The sequence below is a fragment of the Centropristis striata genome, chromosome 12 (genome assembly GCF_030273125.1).
Source record: "Centropristis striata isolate RG_2023a ecotype Rhode Island chromosome 12, C.striata_1.0, whole genome shotgun sequence".
In the NCBI taxonomy this organism is placed as follows: Eukaryota; Metazoa; Chordata; class Actinopteri; order Perciformes; family Serranidae; genus Centropristis; species Centropristis striata.
In genome coordinates this window covers 32,438,104-32,462,431 of record NC_081528.1, presented here as the reverse complement: position 1 = coordinate 32,462,431, position 24,328 = coordinate 32,438,104, and the positions used below count along the sequence as shown (strand labels likewise).

Genomic DNA, 24,328 nt, shown 5'->3' with positions numbered 1-24,328 from the left:
TTAGTGCCAGGCAAGTAATCAGCCTAGCATTAAGGCTTTGGCTGTGCATCCGGAGTCCTCTTCTCCTTGGCTGCTTGGGTCGAATGTAGTGAGCAGCCCCCCCCCCCCCCTAAAAAAGCACGCCAAATGCGCCCACAATCACCTGATGAATGGCTTTTTTAAATGAGTTTATCAACCTTTAATGATTGATGTTTTTCATTTAGACTTCTGACATTTGAATCCAACTCTATTTTTGCTGAACCAGCTGTGCAAATGATGTTGACTAGAACTGAGACGCACAAGACGGAATGAGGAAAAATTAGATATGGAAATTAAAAGCACATTGGGGGAAGATTATCCTCATTGTAGGCCATGCTGTTTGAATAATAAAGTATAATGCAGCCCGACAATAAGCCTCCATTTTCTCTCATCTTTGTAATCATAGCTTAGTGAAAAAAGTACAAAGGATGTATCACTGTAACCTCCAAAATGGGCTTTAATCTAACCCTGATTCCCCTTCCCCTCTCTCCACCAGCAAATACAAGGGGCCCTTATTGTCTGCTCACATGTCCTCATCACAGGCGACGCTTTTGTCACATAATCACACACAAACAGACTCACAGAGAGTGCAGCGAGTACACACAGCACACACTGCACACAATTACCATCTTGTAATTGCGATCTATCAGGCGTTGTTGTGAAGTGGTGCCCGATGTGCACGCTGTCGCCCTCGCTGCATTATCAGAGCTTAGGAAATGACAAGACTATTTATAGAGACTATTTATCCACTTATCCTGTTGTCACCATTGTCCACGGGTGGACCAGGCAGCCCTGGTTAGAGACTGACTGACAGACAGACAGACAGACAGACAGACAGACAGACAGACAGACAGACAGGTCGATCAATCAGCGCATCAGTTTGTACGGTATGTGATGTGTGCTGACAGTTGAACATGACGCGATTGATTCAGAACATGGAGTTAAAAGGTGAACAGACTGTTTCAGACATTCTGCACAGTTTCTCATGATCCCTAGAAGAGAGAATGAACATCTGGCTGTAATGTTCGGTACATTTTATTGTCACACATTTACCTGACTTGTATAATCCCAGCCACGGATTTATCGAGCTTTTAAACTTGTAATCTGTTCAACTTGTGCTGTTTTATTTTAATTATTCCAGTTAATAAAAGCATAACATTTTGTTGTGCAAAGCCCGTGGTAAACATCTGTTTTCAGTGCACGAGTTTTTCTGTTTCTTGTTTTCTTTGCAGCGCACTGATGATTACATGAGTCATAATTATCACTTAAATTACAATTTCAGTGTTTGATCAAGTAAACTTTAAGCAAAGTGTGGGTGAATTTCTCAGTCATAAAAAAAAGTCAAGGACACTGCGACGCATTGGGATACAAAGGACACCTCAATCACAGTAACGTCAAGCAGTGAAAAGATTTATTACTTACTGCATTGTCTGCAAGATCAACAGCATGCGATGAGCTCCGTGGTCTGCACACGCATGAGTGGGCCGGTTGTCTGTGTGCATGTGTGTTTTATTAATCGTTGCACGTTATTGTGTGGGTGTGTGTACAGTGAAAGAGTCGGTCTCAAGGTTTAATGAGAAGTTAATATATTAAAGATCCTTCTGCGCAGTTAAATGCTGGTCTGTTTTTTATTTATTGGTCACAAATCTTATGAAAATACCAGAACTAACAATACAGCAGTCTTTTTTTATTCAACTGAATTTAAAAACTGGTCATGGATATGTACTTTCATTGTTAAAAAGGCTGAATAATTTCAGAAAAAAAGATTGTCATTGTAGTTTTTTAGCAAACTCAAACAGGAGTCAACAGTGTATATTGTTAAGGAAATATTAAAGAGTCTAAAAAGTCAGATGAGGATTTATTTTTCACAAACTGTAAACACATTAATAATAAGAATAAGAATAGCTTTATTAAACAGCACTTAAAAAAACAAGCTAAAATGTGCTTTACAAAGATGTTAAAACAATAAAAATGACCAGATAGTAATCAGAATTAATGCAGTTATAATGACAAGAATAAAATGACCAATTCAAGACAAAGCAATCTGAAAAAGGTTGCTTTTAAGAGAGATTTAAAAGAAATAACCAAGGTAGTGTGTCTGATTTTCTCCAGCAGGTCGTTCCAGAGGTGTCGGGCTGTGATTCGGCTTGGTTAAAGGCTATAAAGGCTCCTCTGGTTCTTAGCTGACTAAGAATCACTAACAGACCTCTGCCGGAGGATCTCAGGCTGGGTTCAGGTTCATGAGGAGTTAGTCATCATTAAATTTAAAAATCTGCTCAAATCTAATTACAAAGTGGCCAAGCGCACAATATATCGCCTGATTTCAAAGTTTGTTGTGAAAGTTAAAACCCAGATTTCATACACAAATATCTTTAATGAGGATACTTTTAATTGTTTTGTTTTTAAGAATTGTGAGATGATTACTGAGTGGGATATTTTGCAGTTAAGACAAACAACAGACTGTTTCTTTAGATAACCTTTAACACGCAGCAGTTTCTGCACTTTTTAACCACATTTTCTTTCTTTCTTGGCAACATATTTGCCAAAACAATACGTCTTCAATAACTTTATATCAGCCAACAGTTGTTGTTGTTTTTGTATTTTTTGGGCATTTTATGTCTTAATTACCAGGTTCACAACAGGAAATGAGATGAGAGAGATGAGGAATGAAATCCAAAAAAGGTCCAGGCCCTAACCCCTGATTTTTATTTATTTATTTTTAAAAGTTTTGGACACTATGGAGGTCTATGGCAGAGAAAAACAATATTTCAGATTCACAATAGTAGCTCACATTAATTGTTGGGTTCAGTCTTTTTATGAGACTTCTTTAAAAAAATAAAAATTTCAGAGAGGTCAGGCTTTTGTTTCGGTGTGACTGTCCTGATACTCATGAATCTTGGTGTAAAGGTGCAACGTGCCAAGGAACAAACCAATCAAATTTTGAAGTGGATCTGAAACACGGGTGGATACTTGAATTGCTTTTCTCTTTAATAACAATCTTATAAGACATTTTTGCGGCATTCGTGAGGTGGCAGAATAATCTGAAAAATGTGTTTCCCAATCACCCAATCATTACATTACATTACATTACATTACATGTCATTTAGCTGACGCTTTTGTCCAAAGCGACTTACAATAAGTGCATTCAACCTGATGGTACTAGACATAGACCACAGGAATCAAGTAAGTACAGAACTTTAAGAGCTAACTGTCATCGCTACAGGAGTGCTATATGTTAAAGAGGAAAAGAAGAAGAGAAAAAAGAAGAGCATTTTTAAAAAATATATATATATTTTTTATAAATATATATGTTAGGTGACCATGACTTAACCGAGGTATTGTTGGAAGAGATGGGTCTTGAGCCTGCGGCGGAAGATACAATCAAAATTTGAATGGCTCACCTAGTCCGTTTTCTTTCTGAATACTGGACAGCTATCAACATCGTTTGAACACTAAATAAACAATAAAGTACAACACATTTTCTTTAAAGCAGCTATGTTGTTTCCACATTACAACTTTAAGGTCACGAGTACAAAGTTCAAAAGTCTACAATACAAGTCTTCAGAGACTGAGCTGAAAAATACTGTTGCTTCTTAATTTTCAGTAGATAAATGATTGTGATTCCATTATTAAGTGAAATGTTTGATGATGATATTTATTTTCTCATCATTAAGTTGTGCAGCCTTGAACCAGCAGCACATTTTGTTGGTTGGACCTGGACCTCTGCTATGATCACAATCCACTCTGTGGCATTTTCAACCAAGTAATGAATAATTTACTGTGCTCCTGGAATTCATTTATTTTTTGGCTGCGATGTGTCTGCCTCTGCTGGAGAAAGGCTGAGAGTCAGTACTCCAGAGAAATCACAAGTTGCCATAACTACAAGTGCTGAGGTCTCAGCGCGGTCCAGAGTGTGGAGCCCCGGAGAGGTGGGCAGTAAGCCGACCATGAGTGAAGGCTGAGCGCTCTGGAGGACCCCGTACAGCAGGAGCCGAGCGCCTGAAGCGCTCCTCGGCCGGAGCTGTTTCTCTTCAGTTTCCTCATGTAGGCAGGAGATGAAACTGAATGCCTGATAGTTTATCATGGGAAGAAAATGAATTCATCAACTATTCACTTAATGTCAGTCTAGGACAGATAATGAGGATACTTGAGGTTATAAATGCTTTTAATTTCCTTCAATTTCAGATGCTCTTGTTCCTAACAGCAAGGTTACAAAAAAATCCAGTGGTATACAGACTCATAATTAAGCTAAATTAAAAGATAAAAAAACACACCAGGCTGCGGAATTGAATAGAGGACAATTGCGGTACAAGGGCAATTTGGTTATCTTTTTGTACATGCTTTCAGTGTGGTTATGGCAGAAGTTTTTTCTTCTTTTTCTTCCATCTCACTCGAGGCGTCTTGCCGTGGCTCCAAAGTGGCTCTCCCTGTGATAGACAGCCTAATTCATACAGTTGGTGTTGTTATAATCCCCCTGAGGCTGTCTTAGTTTGTTCTCTGCCTTGTTTATTCCAGTGATGTCCTCTCCATCCATCGCTACAAAGAAACCCAGACTACCTCAGCTTAATGTTTTGTTGTTGTTGTTGTTGTTGGATCAGTTCATACCTCTGAGGTATTTCACTGGTTTCTCTCAGTGTGTGTGAAGAGAAACCTGTTTGTTATCCAGCTCCGTCGCGGTACACTGGGACCATCAGTCCCCTGTCACTCGAAGGTGTACAGGTTTGTGTCTATCAGCGATGACTTTTAAGGTGGATTTAAAATTCGTATGAGCTGGATTTACAGCTGAGGTAAAGATTGTGGTTAGTGGTTTGTAAATCTGTTGAATATATTTAGAAATGCTGTTAAAGGTTGGCAAAAATATCGATAGTTTTTCCATTCTGTGTGTTTAAAACGATACAATGTTCATTAATTATGCATTAGTTGATATTGGCAGGAGGAGATCCAGTTAGCTGTTGGTTGTTAGCAGCTGGTGGACAGCAGAGTTCTAATCTGTGGTTTGTTTGGCGAGGGAGCTAACAGCTCTTTACACTAGAGTTGGCCAATGTCTACCAAATTGGCATATGACAATGTCCACAGTGAAACATCACGATGATATTGTCAAGTCATCCAAACTCAAATTATATGGACACAATTAGGGTTGCAAAATTCCTGGAATTTTCAAAGTTGGAAACTTTCCATGGGAAATAACAGGAATTTATGGGAATAAACCGAGAATTTAAACTTAAATATAGTTGGGAATTTCAGCTATTCCTCAATCAAATGCACTAAATAGTACACTGCTTACTGCAGGGCTACTGAGGCCACGCCCCCTAGTGAGGCCACGCCCCTACATGCACTGTACATTCCTCTATCACATGTTCAATTCAACATTTATGTTGAATGGGACTTTTTTGGAGAGAGGGGGGCTCTTTTTATTCATTTTTTTCATTTAAAATTTTGAACGATATTTTGGGGGGATTTTCGTCATTTTGCTTAATTGTTGAATGGGTGGGGTCAGGGGATGAGTAATAATTAACTCAATATTCATGTTTTTGTTTTTCAATGAAAGAATTGATTGTTTAATAGAATAATTAAAACTTGATAAAATGTCATGTTTTTTTTATTTTGAATATTTCCAAAATATCCCAACTTAACTTCTCATGGAAAGTTTCTGGAAATTTACCAGAAATTTACTGGAAATTTTTCACCTTTTTGCAACCCTAGACACAATACCTTCTACAGGGGCTATATACACCATTAAGAATCATCATCATCTTATGAATTATTTCACCAGAAATTAGTGCATTACATAGACGGTTAATATAAGTGCATTCTTTACCGTTTGAATTAGTTGAAAATCATTCTCTTCTACTTAAGATCTCTTGACATTGCAACCCAAGTGTGCACTTTCAGTTGCACTTGTGCAATCAGTCAGTCTTTAAATAAATCAGAATTGTTTCTAATTAAGTACTTAATAAATGCCACAGCTAACGCATGGCCAGGTGGAGGTGTAGATGGGGGGTTGGGCTTTTAAGGCAGAATCAGAAATACTTTACATTTACATTTACAGTTGCTGCTGTATAAGAAATAGAAATAAAAATAAGTATGTATCTTAAATATGTGGCCAATTGACAATGACCCCAAACTACTTTACATCCAATCTGGCTGCAACCTGGTTTCGCCCAAATGTGATGCAGCTGTCCCAGTGGTATCCAATAGAGCTAACAGCTAGCGAAGGCGCTAATAGAGTGTACGGAGCTAACAGCCACTGCTCAAAGCAGCACTGGGATTTTTAGTTCAGGGGAACATTAAGCTTTAAACAGTGAACAGTGACAACACAATGAGTTAACAGTAAATATACATACTTAAATGTTTCAGCTGAGCACAGTTTGGAGGTAAAAGTACTTTGAGTTTAGAGTAACGGACACTTTATATAATTTTACCAAACTTCAGTAACCAGATATACATTAAATCCAGTTCTGACTGAAGTACACCATTATTTATTGAGCACTAATTATAAAGTGCTTTACATAAACGAAAAATAAAACAATAAGAAACAGCAGTTAATTCAGATATATTTGTTAAAAAATTCTGTAATAGTACTGTGTGAAGGTTTAAATTGAAAAAGAGATTGGATAAGGATAAGAAATGATCCTTTTTTGTGTGCCTGGGTCTTTCTTTTTTTCTTTTGGCCTCACTATCAAAAGCTTTTTTTTTTTTTACTAGTGTTGTATTGTATGTATGTCTGTGTGTTGATATTTATAGTACACAAATATTCTGTTCACTCTCATGTCTGTACATTGGAGCTCACAATGAAAGGTGGAAGGCACAGTCTGCAGTCTCAAAGGAAACATGAATTTGTGATTGGTCTTGGGTCCTGTCTATTTGATTTTCACCTTTTCTGTAAAGGATACCTGACACTTGTAGAAACATTTACACCAGAAAGAAAAAATAAATCATTGTGGCGTGGAAATTATTCTGTTTCGTTGTGCATAGCTGAGGGAATATAGAGCTGCATGCAAACATACATTTACCCAAATGAATGCATTTATAGGAATACATTGACCTTTAGCTAAAGAAGCTCATAATACATGCAAACACTGGAAGCCGCTTTATCCTGCAGTGCAGCCTGACATCACTCTTAGCAGCCGTGTGGTGAAGAAATAACTGAGCTCAGACTTTTAAATGCAACAGACCATTTTATTGCAGTTGAGCTTATTTGTTAAAGAAATAGAGGCAAAGTAATCAGAAATACATTGTTTGGCTGTGAAAATGAGGACACTGCTGTTGTGCTTGTGTGCTCAGTCCATTGATATCTTCTACATATCCTCCTAACACAATGGAGGCGTAACTAAAAAATCCACTTTGATCCTATTTGTTGCAGTGCACGAGTAGATTTCAGACTCAACAGATACGTGCTCGGGTCTCTGAGTATACATCTTTTTGTTGGGTGTAATGTGAGTTGGAATAATTAAGCTGGAGGGCTTGACGCTTGATAATGGACTGCGACAGTGAAAGGCCTCCTTAATGACGGATGAGAACTCAGGGCATTGTCGTTAAGAGCACAGACGTGGAGATACAGCCGCATCGCGTTTACAGTATGCGTTGGCGCACACACACGGGTGTATAATCACAAATCCTTTAGATAAACACCCAAAGGAAGTTAGTTTTGTCTCCCTATAAGACAGACTGTACACCAAGCCATTTCCAACTACATACAGTACATTCATTTCTGATTCGCTGCTTCACAAACACCCTACACAAGCAGTTACTCTAAGATGGACACTTATACACTCCCCCGTTCGTTATATTGATCCGTGCTTACACAAGTATTAGCACTCACTTAGAATGAGAGGCATGTCTGCAGGAGCGCAGAGCAGAAACACATCCATACAAATGCACACACGCAGCTTCTCATGCTGCTTGGCGAAACATACAACGCACAAGCCAAACTTCCCGAGATAAAAACCACATGCGGCTGCTTTTGTCAGGCACATTCACCCAAATTGAATTGGAGCAGCTGATGTATTCATCCAGTGTGTGTGATTTAACGAGGTCCACTCCGTCTCATCATAAATCATATTAATAATCTTGAGCTTTCCATTGATTTATACTTCTTTAAGCCATCCCAGTGCATTATTCGATATCTCCAGCCTTTTTGTTTCAGATTTAATGAACCCCACAAAGACAGACAGATACACACACACACACACACACACACACACACACACACGCAATGAGAACTCATGAAACTACTTTTCCTTTTAGGAGTCTTTATTCATCTGTGTAGAAAAAAAGACGACAGACCAATAAATGGAATAGCGTTTTGCACCCATTTTTATGTTTATACATAAGAGTGTTTTCATTATCACATCTGAAGGGTGACATTTTTAAAGGAAAAAGGATTTCTGCACAGAATGAAAGGAAGCTTCAGTGCTCTTAAAAAAATAAATAAAGACAAAAACAAATGCAGCAAAAAATTTAAAAAACCCACACTGGAGCTCGTCCAGTATTACCGGCACACAGTAACACAGGTTGGAAAAGAGAAAGTAAGAATGGGTTTCAACACTTACAGGCTCTCTCTACACATATATATATCACTCATCCCCATCCTTCCCTCTACGGCCTCGCTCTTTATTTTTCCCTCTCCTCTTCCTCTTTTGATCTCTGGCTGTTTGCTAGTGTTTCCCTTTGAAGTTTCTCCTCCCTTAAAGTATGTTAGTAGGGTCCGTGAGATGCAGTCAGAAAGCAGGTGCTGCTTCCTCCTTCAGTATGCAGCAGTATGTGTATGTTTGTTTATCTGTTGAACTGTGCACCGTGGCAGTCAGGCTGTGATCCCTGTTCACACCATGTGTCTCTGCTGCACTACCTATAAAACATGACGACAGGAGTCAACTAATGTACTTCTCCTCACAGAATGCATCAAGTTTGAAATTAATTAATTTTGACTGAAATTCTCCAAATTAAAATTTTAACCTTATAATTAAGACCTCTTGTAGGTTGCAGCAATATGATGACAGGTACTGTGAGATACAATGCAGATCTGTGTGGCAATGTGATTTAAGGGCTGTCCACAACAAGAATGATTTCTATAAAGATTAATAAAAATCATTAAAAATAACTGAAGTGAATGGTGGGGTTGACACCACAATTTAATGATGACGACGGTGGCAATCAATATTGTTTGATCTTTTTATCAATCTTTTAGAGCATTTTGATGAACGATAGAAACACTTACAGCCAATCTTAACCCATCTGAATTTACAGGGTTTCATGCTCAAACTCTAATATTAAATAATTAAAGTGTAATAAAGTGTACTTCTTGAAATTAACTGCATCTCTGTCTCTCCTCACCTTTGCTGTGCTGACAGACGCACGGCACCACAACTGCGTATCAAAGCCGCGGCTACGTTTTCTTGTACTTGTCATTCATATTCTTATTTACAAGAATAATGATGAAGATGAAAGCTGAATCAAGTGCTTTTGTATCAGCTACCTCTTCTATGTAAGCTTATTGATGGTATTTAAAGGGACATGTGGGGCTGAGACACAGCTGGAGCATGCAGCCGTTTACAGAGCGTTATCGTTCATCAGTGTGGATACTCACATCGTTATTGTTATCATTCTCGTGTGGACGGCCCTCAACCCACCTATTATATTTTCAATTAACTGATTAATCATTTGCAATTTTTGTTTAATACATGACATCAATGGTCTATCATATATTTAAATAATTGCAGATTCATTTTTTGTCGACTTATTTGATGGACTAATTGTTTCCTTTCGTGAAGGCCCCCTTTCAACCTCTGAAAACCATCCTGCCTGGTTGGCTCAGGTGTACTGAAGGCTACTTGAATTATATGCTCTGAACCATTTCTATTGCTACATTCAATTTTTATCGAATCTTGCCTTGAAAGCTTGCAAATAAAACATTTTTTGCACAGATTTGAGTGTGTGGATAGTCATTCAATTGAGCCAAAGCTTATGACAGAAGTGAACAGTGAGGCCAAAATGCCTGTATGAGGCTAAGCTGCAGCCAAAACGACATATTTTTTTTGTCAAACCTTACCCCTTCACACTGGCGGGAAAATGGGTTTTAAAAGGTTAATATCTCTGGCTGTTTACGCCCATTCTGTTACAAATAAACAAATATATAATAAATTTATGGACATTTTGGAATTACATATGATTTTGCATCAATGTGATGAAGTACTATGCTTTGTCAGGTGTTTATTTGTTTATATAAAAGCAGACATTCCAGTTTGGTAATTTGATCTGTAATCACTTTCCAAATAAATCAAGGGTGATGTCCCAATACATATAAATATCACAATATAAAATTACATATACTATGATAGATGATTGTGTCCATATTACCCACTCCGACCCTTGTATTTTTTTTTACTTTAAACACCAATGAAAACAGTTACCACTACAACTTTTTGAATGAAATTGAAAAGATAGATAGTTGATTGATGGTAATTAGACTAGAGTTGTTCCGACTTCCTCCAAAAAATTATTAGCTGCTAAAACTTCTTTTCAATTAAGAAGGTTTCACCAGAATCCCGATGATAATGGGTTACTATTATAAGATGTATGATTAGGTTTCTTTCACTTCATTTGCAAAGGTAATTTAATAATGAGAGAATTGGGTACATGCAGTACTTTCTCTTAATTCTGAGGGGGGGATTTTTAAATAGCTGTTCTTTTGCAGCTACTAATTTATCCTGCTGTCTTGGCAATCATTTTACTTTTACATGTCTTTCTCTGATTGTCTTGCCATGCCTCTCTTCCTCGTGTTGTCCTACAAAAATGGGCATTTAAATGAGTCAGTGTTATGATTAAGATATATTACGCATAAGGTGTAAACTGCCTGAAACATTTTTTGAGTCTTCTCTTGCAATGAAGTGTGCAGTCTGGTGTTTGCAGTCGTTTATACGCTGTAGGTAAAACTTGAGCCATTTTTTGGATGATGATGTTACATTATTCCAGTTGTCACCCCTCTTTCTTTACCCCGCCCGCACCCTCCTCGATCCCCCATCTTCTTTTCCTTTTGTCTGCTTTTTTACCTCCTGCCGCTGCACTTGTCACACGCCCTTTTCTCACTTATCTTCCTTTTTCTCTCGTTTTGTGTCCTCTCACTCTGCCTTAAGCTAACACACCTCTCTCAGTGCCTCCTTCCCCCAAAACAGCACCCCATCTCTTTCTCTCCTCGTCTTATTTTCAGTTCCATCCATCCATCCATCCATCCATCCATCCATCCATCCATCCATCCATCCATCCATCCATCCATCCATCACCTCCACCCCACTCTCTCTCTCTCTCTCTCCCCCTCTCTCTCTCCCTCTCATTAGTCTCCCCATGCTGTGGTTTGTGTCTCCCGTCTCTGTCAGAACTGTTATCACTGCTGTCAGCTCCCTTGGCGAGAACAAAGTCGTCCTCTGCTCACGGCACCACAAAAGACACGAGAGAAATAAAAGGAAAGAGCCTCAGCCAAAAAAATTAAATAAAAAAAGAGGCGGAAAGGAGGAAAAATTAAAAAGGAGGGGAGTAAACTAGAGGGAAAGGAGGGGGCTAGGAACACATCTTTTCATGTCAACCATGATGCATTGTCATCTGTGGGTTATAACAACCATTGATTTCTCCCTCTGTCATCCCTTTTATCTATACAGCACAGAGCTTACAGTTGGTTGGAAGATATGAGAGCTATCTCTATACACATCAAGTGCCTTTTCATTGTATTATAAATATATCTCCTGCTAAATCAGCTAAGCCTAGTATATCAACCTCAAATAAGTTACTGTGTATTATTATGAGCTGAGAAGAACAGTAGGTTTGAAAGACACTGAGATATCCAAAAGAGAAAACGTAACCATTTATAACTATAAGTAGCGCTGAAAGAAGGACCTACTGTATAATGTAGAATACAGTAGTAGAGTATAGTAAGACTGTTACTTTTGTCACTCAATAGCAATGTCCAATCAACATAGCTGAAATCAGTCTTTTCTACATAGCAAACCAATCAGAATTAAACCAGCAGAGGCACAGAGGGTACTTTGGAAACCAAGGACAAAATGGCCACCAGCCAAAGGGGTCGTCATCATACAAATGGCGCCTGGCATTCATGGCTCAGGGAGCGTGTCCCTGTATCATCACGTGTAGGCATAATCTATGTCGGGGATTCCACCCTCTCTGTAGCCTCGGTTGGTACCATAAGTGACATGATGGTGGCTGGTTTGGCTGAGGATGGTGCCATTGAGGCTGCCGGCTCCATGGCTGCTCCGGTAGGTCCCGTTAGCTTGGGAGGAAGAGGAGGAAGAGGGGAAAATGGTGTGGATGTAGGTGACATCCTCCAGCTTAGGCTGCAGGGGCTGGTGGGCCATAGCTGTCATCTGAAACCCTGCAGGAGGGGCCCTGATCTCTAAGATGGAAGTGTCTTTCTTGGTGCCCGACTCTACATAGTCATCATAAGGTTTTCCACCCCGGCCCCTGTTGTACGAGTCCCCGGATACATAACCTGTTCTCTGTCCATACCAACAGAAGATGCCAAAGATTAACAGCAGGCTTACTAATGCTGTGGCACCCCCTATGATCCCAGCCAATGGCAGGGCTGTTAGTTCTGAGTCCTGTCCCTCTTTAACTGACCCCTCCCCTCCTGCGCTGACCAGAGCCTCTCCAGTCTCTATCTGAGCGCAGGCCGGGGCCGAGTCTTTACTGTCCGTGTCCATGCTGCTAACTCGAGATGAACCCATGCTGGAACCCCCAAAGGAAGATTCCTGTCGTAGTGGCAGCAGACAGATGAGGTAATGGGAGCGTGGGGTGAGCTGGGTAAGGAGGTACTGCCTCCTCTCTCCAGGTACCAGAGTCTCTGTTATGGAACCAAGAGCTGCGCTGCTCCCCAACCTCAGCCACGACAGGCGGAAGGAGGGCGCCGGCTGTGGGCACAGCCAGCTCACCAGCACACTGTCCGAAGAGAGAGGTTTTACAGTCAGCTCAAGGGCCTCTCTAGATACTTGTCCCCCTTCCCCAGGAGGCAGAGGCATAACAAGGCCCGGCCACTTGGCTCGCAGTGTGAAGAGGGAGCCTTGTGTTGGTAGCAGCAGAGAGGTAGTGGTGGTGCTGCCATGGGGGACCGAAGCCACTGCTTGACCCCCGCCAACACCATCTTCACCTCCTCCTTCTTTTTCTGCTGGGTTCATCCCCATTCCAGTACTGGGACCAGCAGGGGGACCTTCACACTGCTCCATGAGGGAAGTTAGTTCTCTGAGGGCCTGGCCCCTGACTGGCTCGGGCCCCTGACAGGTCAGACCCCTGACTGTCACCGCTGCCCCCCGGCTGTGCAGCCATGCATGAAGCCAGCGAAGGTTACAGCCGCAGTACCAGGGATTTCCTTTCAGCAATAGCAGCTCCAGGCTTTCTGTGTCCTTTAGAAGTCCTCTTGGGAGAGTGGTCAGATTGTTTCCTGACAGGTCCAGCCTCTGTAGCCGCCGCATCCCATCCAGCGCCCCACGTGGTATGTGAGTCATTCCGTTGTCTTGCAAATGGAGTCTCACCAGATGAGCCGAAGGTAGGTATACTGGCGGAGATTGAAGTGCATTCCTGACCAGTGACAGCTCAGTCAGGTTGGAGAGACGGGTGAAGGTGTCATCTGCGATGCGTGTGTTGGCCAACAGGTTTCCATCCAGGACCAGGCGCCGCAGAGAAGAGAGCCCACGGAAGGCGTGTGTGGGGATGGTGCTGATCCTGTTGTCATCCAGTCGCAACTCTTCCAAGGATGCTGGCAAGCCTGCAGGGATGCTTGACAGGTGGTTCCGAGACAGAAACAGCAATCGAAGCCGTGGAGTCCCAGAAAAAGCTCGCTCCTGGATGCTAACTGTTGATATAGAGTTATCATCCAGGTGCAAACGTTCTAGTAATGGTAGCTTGGCCAGAGCTGATCTCGGTAACGTTCGTATATTATTATCCTGCAAATGGAGCTCCCGTAACGAAGGCGGGAGGTGTATAGGAAATTCATCCAACTGGTTGGCATACAGGTAAATCACTCGTATGGAGGTGCTGCGTTCCAGTGAGGGAGGCAGGCCAGCGTTACTCAGCCGGTTGCTCTGCAAGTAGAGGATGGCTGCCATTAATGGTAGCGGAGGAATTATACTCAGGCCACGGTCGTTGCAGTAGACAAAACCCTCGTCACAGCGGCACACTGAGGGACAAACAATGCCCTCATCTCCCTCGCCCGTCTCCATGGCAATTGCCGCTGCCGCCAGTTCCAGCACCTCAGCCAATAAGGTGAGGCACAGGAGGAGCAGAAAGAGCCAATCGCGGAGCTCAGCAAGACCCTCAGCTGCCATGTTGGTACACAGCTCCTGACTGAAAGAGAGAAAATGAAAAACTGGATTAAAATAAATAAAAAGGCTGTGACTCACTGATTCTAAAATCAAAGTGACCTATTACATTCAAAAGAGAAAGTAGAAAGAGTTGTTGGCTAAGGGAGATAAAGGCAGTGCAACAAAAAACAAAGTTAATCTCTTTCTCTAAAATTGCCTCGCTTATATGCTGTATTTTCTACATAATTTTAAAGTTAAATTTTCTTTTTAATGTAAAGTGGAGAAGATTTGGGGAATGAATACTCTGACATACTTTATCGGGGCTGTCCAGTATTATATGGGTCAAAGCGACCAAGCAGAAGACAAACGGACATTGAGAGTGCGATGAAGGATGGAGTGAGTGGGCGAGGAAGATTACAAGAATCAGAGAAAGCAAGAGAATGACAAAGATGGAGAAAATTGGACAGTGGTAGTTGCAGGGAGGAAAAATAAGGGAGGAAGAGTTTTCTTTTTTCAGGGAGATTAACTGAAATGGAGTGAGTGACATGAAACTAAAAAGGAGGAGAGATCGGGGAGAAGGAAATCAGATTAATTGCCCACAGTGCTGTTGATTGCTTTGAAGACTCTAGAAGTGGTAAACTTGTTGTGACTGCACCATATCTGACCCTCCAGTGAAATTACAAAGAGAATACATGTAAATGAAGAAAGAGAAAAGCAGAATTTCACTGGTTCCTGGCTGTATATTCATAAACACAGGGTGTCTGTTTGAGGTTATGACAAAAACACACACGGAGAAATGCCCACACAAATAAGTAAACATACTGAACACAAAGCATTCACATACAGAACAGAGTCTCAGTACAAGCTGACATGTATAATGCATGTTTTCTCTTGGTTGTTATTGTTCGTGAAATTTCTATAAATTATTCAGGAAAGTGGTCTTGAAATCCCCAGAAATGTTTTAGCGAGATGTTTTACAGAGAAGCATTTTCTGCAACATTAATATGTTCCTCGGTTGATGTTTTATGACTTGTCTCCTTGCGATTCCCTAACACCAACATCAATAAGATAAATTTACAATTCAGATAAAATGATCTCTGTGCACTCACATTCACAGCACACTATTTATAGAATATGAATAATATACAGTAGTGAAAGTTGTGGAAATTACATTGTGGCGTACTCTTGTTTGAATCCTTTCTTTTGGGTAGCCTGGGGCGGCAAATTGTGCCCTGACGTAAAATCCCTGACATGATTTGACAGCACATTTGATAAACAAATCCTCTAAAGGCAAGTATTTTCTTTCTCCCCTTCTGTGCACGCATGCATGTGTATGTACGTGTGTTTGTATGTGAACTCAGTGCTTGATGCAAAATTGCCCCTTGGCTGCAGTCAAAATCCATGCAAAGCAAACAAGAGATGGCAACAATAGAAGAGACGGAGGGAAAGGGGGAAGGAAGGGTGGGAGGGATGGGGGGGTTGGAGGCGAGGAGACAGATGGAGAGTTGGACAGTCAGTCAGCGGAGGAGAGGGGAAATGAGTTCCTGGCAGTGAAGACTCAAGTCACTATCAGCTGGGTTTGTTGCAAAAAGAATGGCTGGGTGTTGTTTTTTTCTGTAAGATAGGTGTAAAAAAAATAGCTGCATTTGTGTCCCTGTTCATGCTTGTTTGTGCCTCTTTAAGTGTGTGTGTATGTTTTTGTGTGAGAGTAGTGCATCAACAACAACCAGCTCCTGTCTCAGCTCGACATAAGCAGTATTTGATATGTAAGGGTGAAAGAGAGTGTGTGTGTGCCGTGCAATTCGGCACGGACCCAGACTTTATTTTTTTCCACTTTTCTTAATGATATTTTTAGCTTAAATCTGACTATTTCCAAGCATTCCCAGCATTTGAGAGACAGAGAAAGTAAGGGAGAGGAACACATGCACACAAGAGGGAGTGTCAAGGTAGGAGCTGAGACCATATTGGGAATGCTCTATGAATATCAACTAGCATATGCTTCTGTGCCACACTATCCCCGCTTCTCTTTCATAAATATCCTCTTGGCACAAACCTGCATGTGTGTTTTTGCCTACATGCCAAGGTTTCCTACCGACACGGCTTCTTAATGATCCTTAGATTTTCTGTCTTCTTTCCTCCCCGCCTTGCTCTCTCACTCTCTCCAACTGTCGCTTTCCCTTATGGCGCTCTCTTCTCTCTGCATCTTTATCTTTCACGCCATCTACCTCTCCCGTCCGCCCACCACCACCTCCTCCCCTTCATAATCTTTCATTATATCCACTCTCAGGTTTGTTTACAGAAGTGTCCGTGCAGTCACCCTCCTCCTCTCCTCCCCTGTCCCTTTTTTCTCTTTCTAATCCTCTTTTATCGTTTCCTCTCCAGTTGTCTGCTGATTCCTACACACTGAGATTGGATCAATCAGCTCTGGTTCAGTCCTCCTGCCCAGACCTCCTCTCTCCTTCTCCCTCATGGCGACTTAGTTTCTCTTTTTCATTTAGATGCAGCAGACCCCCCACCTCTTATTTTTCCCTACCTTCTCTTTCTCACTCCCTCTCGGCCTCAGCCTTCTCGCCTCCGCATTCGCCTTCCTCTCTTTGCTGCGTCCCCCCCTAACATTTCAATCATGTTCTGAAATAAAAGCCTTTGTGTGAGCACAGAGCCAGTGTGTGTTGTTTTTTCTATCATAAAGCTGAAAGCAAGGAGTAAGTGTGGTGTTCTTCGTTGCGGTAGATGCAGGAAGAAAGTGTCTGTGTTTGCTTGTGTGTGTAAAAGGTCTGATCGACCCAGGGTGTGATTGCAGAGGGCTTGCTAACCTGCTCGGTCTCTGTGCCTTTCACGTCCGCTGCGGCTTTGTTTTTCCCGTATCAAGGATTGTGGAGAGAAGTATCAGTGTATCTGTATGTGTGATTGAGGATGTAGCTGTGGAGCTCTGTGTTAGCGCAGTTTCCCAGTCTTCTTTGAATCGTTCACAAGTGTAGTCTCGCTCCTCGGGGCCGTTGAATCTTCCTCAGCTTGGGTGAATGATGATAGGGATGATGATAGCCTGTACTCCAGGGCTCCGCGAGTAGCAACACCAACATGGCTCAAAGCCGCCTCGGCACCCACATTTGTGTGTTGTGTGTGTGTCCTATTGCCAAGCTCTCTCTCTCTTTCTCTCTCTCTTTCTCTCTCTGGGGTAAGGGGCTTTTAGGCCTGCCAACTCAAGTCATCTTCAACGACTGTCCAGAGGCCTAATTCTGAAACCACCGCTCCTCACCCAAATGCTACAGTTGGGCAGACAGTCAGAAGATGGTTGAGGGCTCAAGGGTCCTTCTTCGAAGTCAAAAGCAATCCTGGATACTCATGCAAGCAGTGGGTCATGCAAAAATAGTACAGTGCCGTGCTACACTTGCTTTGAATATCCAGGTAGTGGTTTTAATTAATGAGCAGAAAGGAGGGAATAAGTGGGATTTTCACAGCTCAGAAAAATCCAGCAAAGAGTCCTTACAATTATTAGCCGTATTATAACAATTATTACAACGTAAATTTCACAGTTCAGTGGTGGTAATGAGACATTTGAGGCTGTGATGGACTGGAGCAGAAAACAGGCTGTTAGAATCTGGTTCAGAGGTTTCTTTCTCCTTCCCTCTCAGTTTCTGCCTCACTCCCCTCTGTTAAATGTTTGATCGCTTCCTTTTCAGTACAAAAAGATGATATTCAGAGGCAGCAAAGCACGATGTGTTGTATGTTGTCTGCTCTGAGCGGCGCTGTGATGGCCAGTCACGTGGCGCAGTGTGAAAAGTTCCCCCACAGGTTAGCAGAAATGGGCCGCCGTCTACTATCCTCAAGGTAGACTTCACTGGTGTTTACTTCAGCAGGACAGCTGGCTGAGTGTTGGTGAGCACCACCCTGAGAGGAGACAGCAGACAAGTACAGTGTTAGAATTTTTATTTGGATATGCAGCGAGTTCGAGGAACAAAATATTTAGACATTTATAAAGTGGAAAGTCCTTCTTAAACCACACAGAAAAGGCCATTTGTAACTTGGGGTGTAAGAAAATATCAATATACTTTAGTATGCCGATTTTATGTTGTCTGAAAATGTTTCTTTAATTGCATAAAAAAGATAACTTTTTTTACTCAGATTTTATGCATAAGGTGGTGTGTTCTTTATATATTTTTTTCTTCCTAAAATTAGATTTAAAACACCGAGCCAACAGTATCATAACATATTGAATCAGATCCCCTCATGATATGTATCTTATCTGAAATTCCAAATGTCCTAAATGTTGCAGTTATAAGCCCTTTAACTTGATTTCACTATTAAGTGAGCACAAACTTTAAGGTTCAATGGCAAGACATATAATATATAATATTGCCCAAATAGTTCACTTGTCTCACATAATTGTCATGTTACATGTACACTTCAACTTGTTTACTTTATTAAGAAAATATTCAAATATTGGCACAGCAGCGTACATGTCTTTATTGCTAAAATAAATAAAAATGAAGGTGCTTTTATGGGTGTGCATAAAGGAAATGCTTTCCTGTCTTCATTTTTTTTTTTATACCAGCTGTCTTTAACTGACGCCAAGATGTACTTTTGGATTTTAACGTTGGCACAATATGGAATACTAAAAGGGACGGGCTAAATAATTATCCCCATCAGAACGGTTATACCTTTTAAAATTAAGTACCTCGTGAAAATACTTCCTGAAGGTCAACGCTGCATATGCGCAACACTAAGCTCCCAGCGGACACAAGACTCCCATTAAGGTAACTCCATGTTTTATATCTGTTTTTTTTTTCTTCACACAAAGCTTTTGAGCTTTCATTAACCACCACGCGTTAAGTGCCTGTATCTTGTGTGCCGAATCAAACCCCCCAGTGAACACTGGCTTTAGAAATATAAGGTTTTCATCAGGCATACTGAGTGTACAGAGACAGATTCATCAAGGCCATTAACTGCTCCGCTGCTCACATTCGCCTGTTCACTTCATCCCAGAGTAAGTAGACTACATAGCCAACTGGGAAATTATCATGCAGTTTGCTTAAACACAAATAGAGACAAATAAAGCCGTCCTCATTTTCATTTTCAAAGGACACATGCTGCAGCTGAGAAGAAGTTGGTCAACAGCCTCATATCTGAGCATGAATGAATCCCTCAAGGGTTTTTAAAATCATCCCTAGATTGTGTGCAATACATCCTAAACTCAGGGTGACTGCGTGTGTCTCTATTTTAGGTTCAGTGTTTTAACTGGTTCCACAAATGGAAAGGAATGTGTTTAATTGGGCGTGCAGTTTAGTGGAGTAGTTAGGTGGTTAGTGTGGGATGAAGTTAGCCAGTGTGTGGTGAGATAAATAGTCCTTTTTATGAAACAGCTCCAGACTGATATCCAGTTTGTGGCACAGTTAACTGATTTATGTGTCCAGAGTGCGCCTAACAAACAGCTCGAGATGGGAGAGAATGCTAAACAGACATTGTTTGCGAAATACATCGACTTTGTGATTGGCATTTAAGGAGAAATGAGATAATGGTCTGTTCAAGGACAGTCTACATGCATAGAGAGCTTCATGTTTGGTGCTGTATGAACATTATAAAATGTGATACCATTTTTTATTCCATTCCTTTGTAATTTATTGATTGATGTCTAATACTTCAAAATAATTTAATCCTCTCATGTTGGTATTTTGGAGGGCAAGGCTTTTAAGTGGCTTCGAAGTCAAATCATAATAATGAAGACTTATAATTGGATGTCATCAGTCATGGATTAAAAGCAGATGTCACCTTTAATGACAGTAGCTGTCTTTTTTTAAAACAAGTCCCCTTAATTGGTTGCAATGTGTAGTCCAAAACTACCCTTACACTCTGCACTAATCTTTGCCTACCGCAGGCAAAATGTCTGCCTGCATCGGACAAGATGTGAATATTGAACATCAGCAGCATCTCCACAGCTCACTGCCATTGCCCATTAGACATCAATATGTGGAGCTCTTTCTGTATAATGCCGAAGCTGTCCTTAAAACTTTTTGTGATGGATTTTCAGAAGCCTAGCTAGAGGGAGTGTGATGGGGAAGAGGAGAGGGAGGAAATAGGGAGCATTAGGGAGCAAGTATCAGAGAGGAAAGCTAGACACTAGTCATTTAGGAAAGAACACAATGTTTGTCAGAGTTAGCAAAAGGTTAGAGAAAGGTACAGAAAGTTACTGACTCTTGTTTCTTATATTTGCGTTTAAGTACACCTCTGAAACAGTGTCACTATGAAACATTTCCCTTGTTAATTGCCTACATTTATTCAACGTCTGAATATGCTGATTAACGTCGCAGAAGCAAAACTTAAAAGGTGAATTGATACACCCTGACACGGAGCCAGCTTTCTTTCACTGGATCACAAAGAGCTTTGAGTGCTCTTTGAGTTTATCTCCTCTTTTATACAGTTTTCATGGCTTTGATGTTAATAGGTGCCATTTTTAAAGACATGTTCATTAGAAATGTTTAAAGGCCGACAAAGTCAAGTGTTCTAGCAGCTCTCTCATTCACATTCAGTCAGCAAAGAAAAACTTGACTTCTTATTTGGGTGGTTTGAGTACATTAATGTAAGGTTAAGTGAAAATAATCATTTTATATCAAAATAAGAAAAATGTTGTATCGCTATTTTCCATGGTAGTTATGTGGATAAGTACAAAAGTTGAGGTTACACAAGAGCTAAAAGTTTAGTCGATAAATCTATTAATAATGTGACAGAAAATTAATTTGCAAACACTTTACTAATGATTTAATTACTATTCTGAAATCCAAAATGCCAAAAATTACCATCTCAAGCTTCTAAAATGTTAAAATTTGTTGCTTTTCTTGGTCCTCTATAGTAGAAAATGTAATATCTTTGTCTGTTGGACTCTTGGCCAGATAAAAAAAAAAAGCAATTAACACGTCAGTTTTAGGAAACTCTTATTGTCATTTATCATTTTTTCATTCAATTAATTGATACATTGATTAGTTTCTGCCCTAGAAAAGACATTATGAAGTTTTTTTTTCTAAAAAAAAACAAAACAAAAAAAAACTGCCAAGTGTTGATGTGCACTTGTCAGAACTTATTTCTTGTATTTGTCCAGAATTAAATCTCAGGCGTTGTGGCCAACAGGTGTTCTTGTCACAGTCCATTTATTTTTCCTCCGCGTGTTTGAAATTTCTTTTATTAATGTCTCGTATCCTTCCAGAGTAAATCCACAGTCAAATGACTAACTGTTGTCTGGTAACAGAAGAACATTAGGGAAAATGTGATTTAGAAACACTGGCTAATGATCTACAGTGAATAGAAAAGACTTGAATCATACCAGAGATGTTTAGTAATAAAGTGGAAAATACCTCAGCATTTTCTTTTGAATAGGTACAATGGTGTTATTTCAATTTCAATTTCTGCATATTATTTCTTCTTATTTTATTGCCATACCCCCACTTGACTGTTAAGAAGCAGCAGCAGTAATAAAATGAGCAGTTTCTACACTTGCGGCAGGTGACCCATTTAGTGTTGAGGTCGAAAACACTCCTAACTGACTCTTCACAGTGCGTCTTTTCTGTTGTACTTGTTTTTTTCTGCATACCAGAGAGCACAGAGAACTTCTCGTTCCTCAGGGGGACAGAATTCACTCTGCTCTTGTGAGCCAGTCAATGACAACTCTGCAGTTTGTGACTTTCACTCTGGCTTCTGTGCAGTCCAAATGCGCTCGCTGTTTTGTTTTCCTCTTTGCTTTGTACTATAACGATCAGATATTTGCATCTTTTTCTTTGCTTTGTGGGACAGAGGAGAAGGCTGGTGATAAAACAGCTGAGTAAACCGAGACAAATACAGAAAAACGAAGAAAAGAATAAAAATATACAGATAATACATCTGCCTCTCAGCTCAGGGCTACTGAAGGCTCCAGTACAACTATTCCTGACATGTGTTGGACACTTTTTTATGCAACACATCTGTTATAGATGTGTAAATATGTCCTGTAGGCGATTCATGTTTTTTTATCAGATTTGCAAATGGACGTAACATTTAGACAAATATGGCCAGAGCATTTATATGCATGTTGTTGGAGGTCATCTTGTATTATCTACAAATGGAGGTGGGAATACAGAGGGAAGTCTGGTAAATACAGGTGTGTTACTGGCATACTTCTTTGCTTTGACATAAGGTAATAAATAAGTAAAACTTTATTTATATAGCACCTTAAATGCAGTAAAAGTAAATTACAATACAAATGACACAACAAGAGAAACTAAACTAAATAAAAAAATTAAGCAGGGATGGGGATTTATAAAAAAAACTCTTGCCTATAAAGACTGTCTTTATAAGCTGCTTAAAACAGTGCAAAGATTCAGCAGTTTGAGCTAAAATAGCAAATGCGTGATCACCTGTAGTCTTGAAGCTGGAGCGGGGGATGGACAAAAGACCGATATTTCATGATCTGAGAGCTCAGGAAGTTGAATAAGGAATGAGGCAAGATCATGCAGAGCCTGATATGTAATCAACATGATTTTGTTGTTTATTCTGAACCTAATGGGAAGCCAGTGGAGGGAATGAAAACCAGGGGTAATGTGGGAACATCTGCTAGTCTGGCAGCTGGATTTAACTACAAGCGATACTAGTTACTACAAGGGGAGATTATGAGACTAATGAGGACTACAGAGCCTCTGGTTAAGATGAAACAAACAACAAGTGCATACTTGGGTGTTTCCACCCTTCGCATCAAAATTTCTCGAAAAAAAATGTAATCTTCTGTTTTTGCAAAATCCCCTCCAGATGACCTTCTAGTTGCATTTTCACAAATTTGAAACATTGTAGTGGGTGGCAGCAGGAAATTGACTATATCAAATCTCCATTTCCATCCACCCTTTGCTCTATCAGGCTGTTTGGAATAATTCGGAAAATGGAAAGCAAAGAAAAGTGACAGCTGTGATACTTGGCAGTGTGCTCCCTCTGTGCACCGTAGAGAGCAAGGAGATAGGAAGCGAGGGAGTAGGAGATAGGGATTAATAGTTATGGGGCTGGGGACCAAAGTCTGAGTACTTTGTAATCATGTGGCTGCCTAACCCCAGTGTTAGCGAGGTTGATGAGCATGCGTCCCTGCTGACACACACTCTCTCTACATCCACTCTGCTGAATATTAATATGGAGGAGAGAATTCCTCTGAGCCCCATTGTCAGAAGGCCCTATTGTTCTCTGCTGGCCTCTGCCTTGGCGTGTGTGTACGTGTGTGTTTAGTGTTAATGTGCAAGTTGGTGTCTACATTGTGTGCTTATGCATATTATGCCCATGTCTTCATCGCGTGTGTGTCGGCTGCAGCAGAGCAGCAGTTAAAGTGGCAGTGAGGGAGATGAGGGGTGTGTTCGTGGCCCGCCATGGCCCATAAAGACAACTGGCCTGAGAACACTTGGACCAGCCATCAGGGCCCAACATTGGCAATTATTTCACCTAGAGGCACTATCTGTAAAATGAACACTCTCATTAAAACGGCTGTGTGCGCGCACGCGTGTATGCATGCAAATGTGTGTGCACTAGTACGCCCGCAAGTCAATTTAGAGGCACGGCAAATATATGGCAGCACAAATGCTTGTCTTTCAATCAAAGCGTAATGTGCTATTTATGATGTTTGACTGTGGTTGTGTGCTCATGTATGTGTGTATTTACACATTTCTTTGTGTTTGTGAGCACATCTGGGAGTGTGTGCGCGTGCATCTGTGTTTATGTAGGTGTGCATATGTATCTTTATGGATTTATGTGTGTCTGTGACTGTTTAACTACCCTGCACACGTATTCTCCCCATCTCTGCCTCCCTGTTTCTCATTTACGGAGCGAGTGCGAGAGAAGGAGTGTGGGGGGAAACGAGAAAACAAGTGATAGGGGGGAAGGAGAGGAAGGGAGAAAGAGAGATGGTGAAATAGAGGCAGAGTGGGAAGGAGGAGGAGGGTGGAGGTTTATACAGGAAAAATGAAGTGAGGCTGGAGTAAAAGGGAGAGAGGAAGGAGAGGGTGGAAGGCAGAGAA

The 24,328-nt window shown here is 40.9% G+C and overlaps 2 protein-coding genes across 4 annotated transcripts in view; one reads left to right on the top strand and one right to left on the bottom strand.

Moving 5' to 3' along the window:
- The window catches only part of macrod1 (mono-ADP ribosylhydrolase 1), a 135,345-nt gene that overhangs the window by 24,263 nt on the left and 86,754 nt on the right, over positions 1-24,328 (top strand). The gene's annotated exons all lie outside the window — the stretch shown is intronic.
- flrt1b (fibronectin leucine rich transmembrane protein 1b) overlaps positions 11,296-24,328 on the bottom strand; it is a 29,016-nt gene continuing 15,983 nt past the window's right edge. Inside the window, exons 2-3 of the mRNA XM_059345605.1 lie at positions 17,132-18,206; positions 11,296-14,361 (exon numbers count right to left, since the gene is read on the bottom strand). Of these exons, the coding sequence (XP_059201588.1) occupies positions 12,150-14,342 (2,193 nt within the window). The 5' untranslated portion in view covers positions 14,343-14,361; positions 17,132-18,206 and the 3' untranslated portion in view covers positions 11,296-12,149. The remainder of the gene's footprint in view (positions 14,362-17,131; positions 18,207-24,328) is intronic.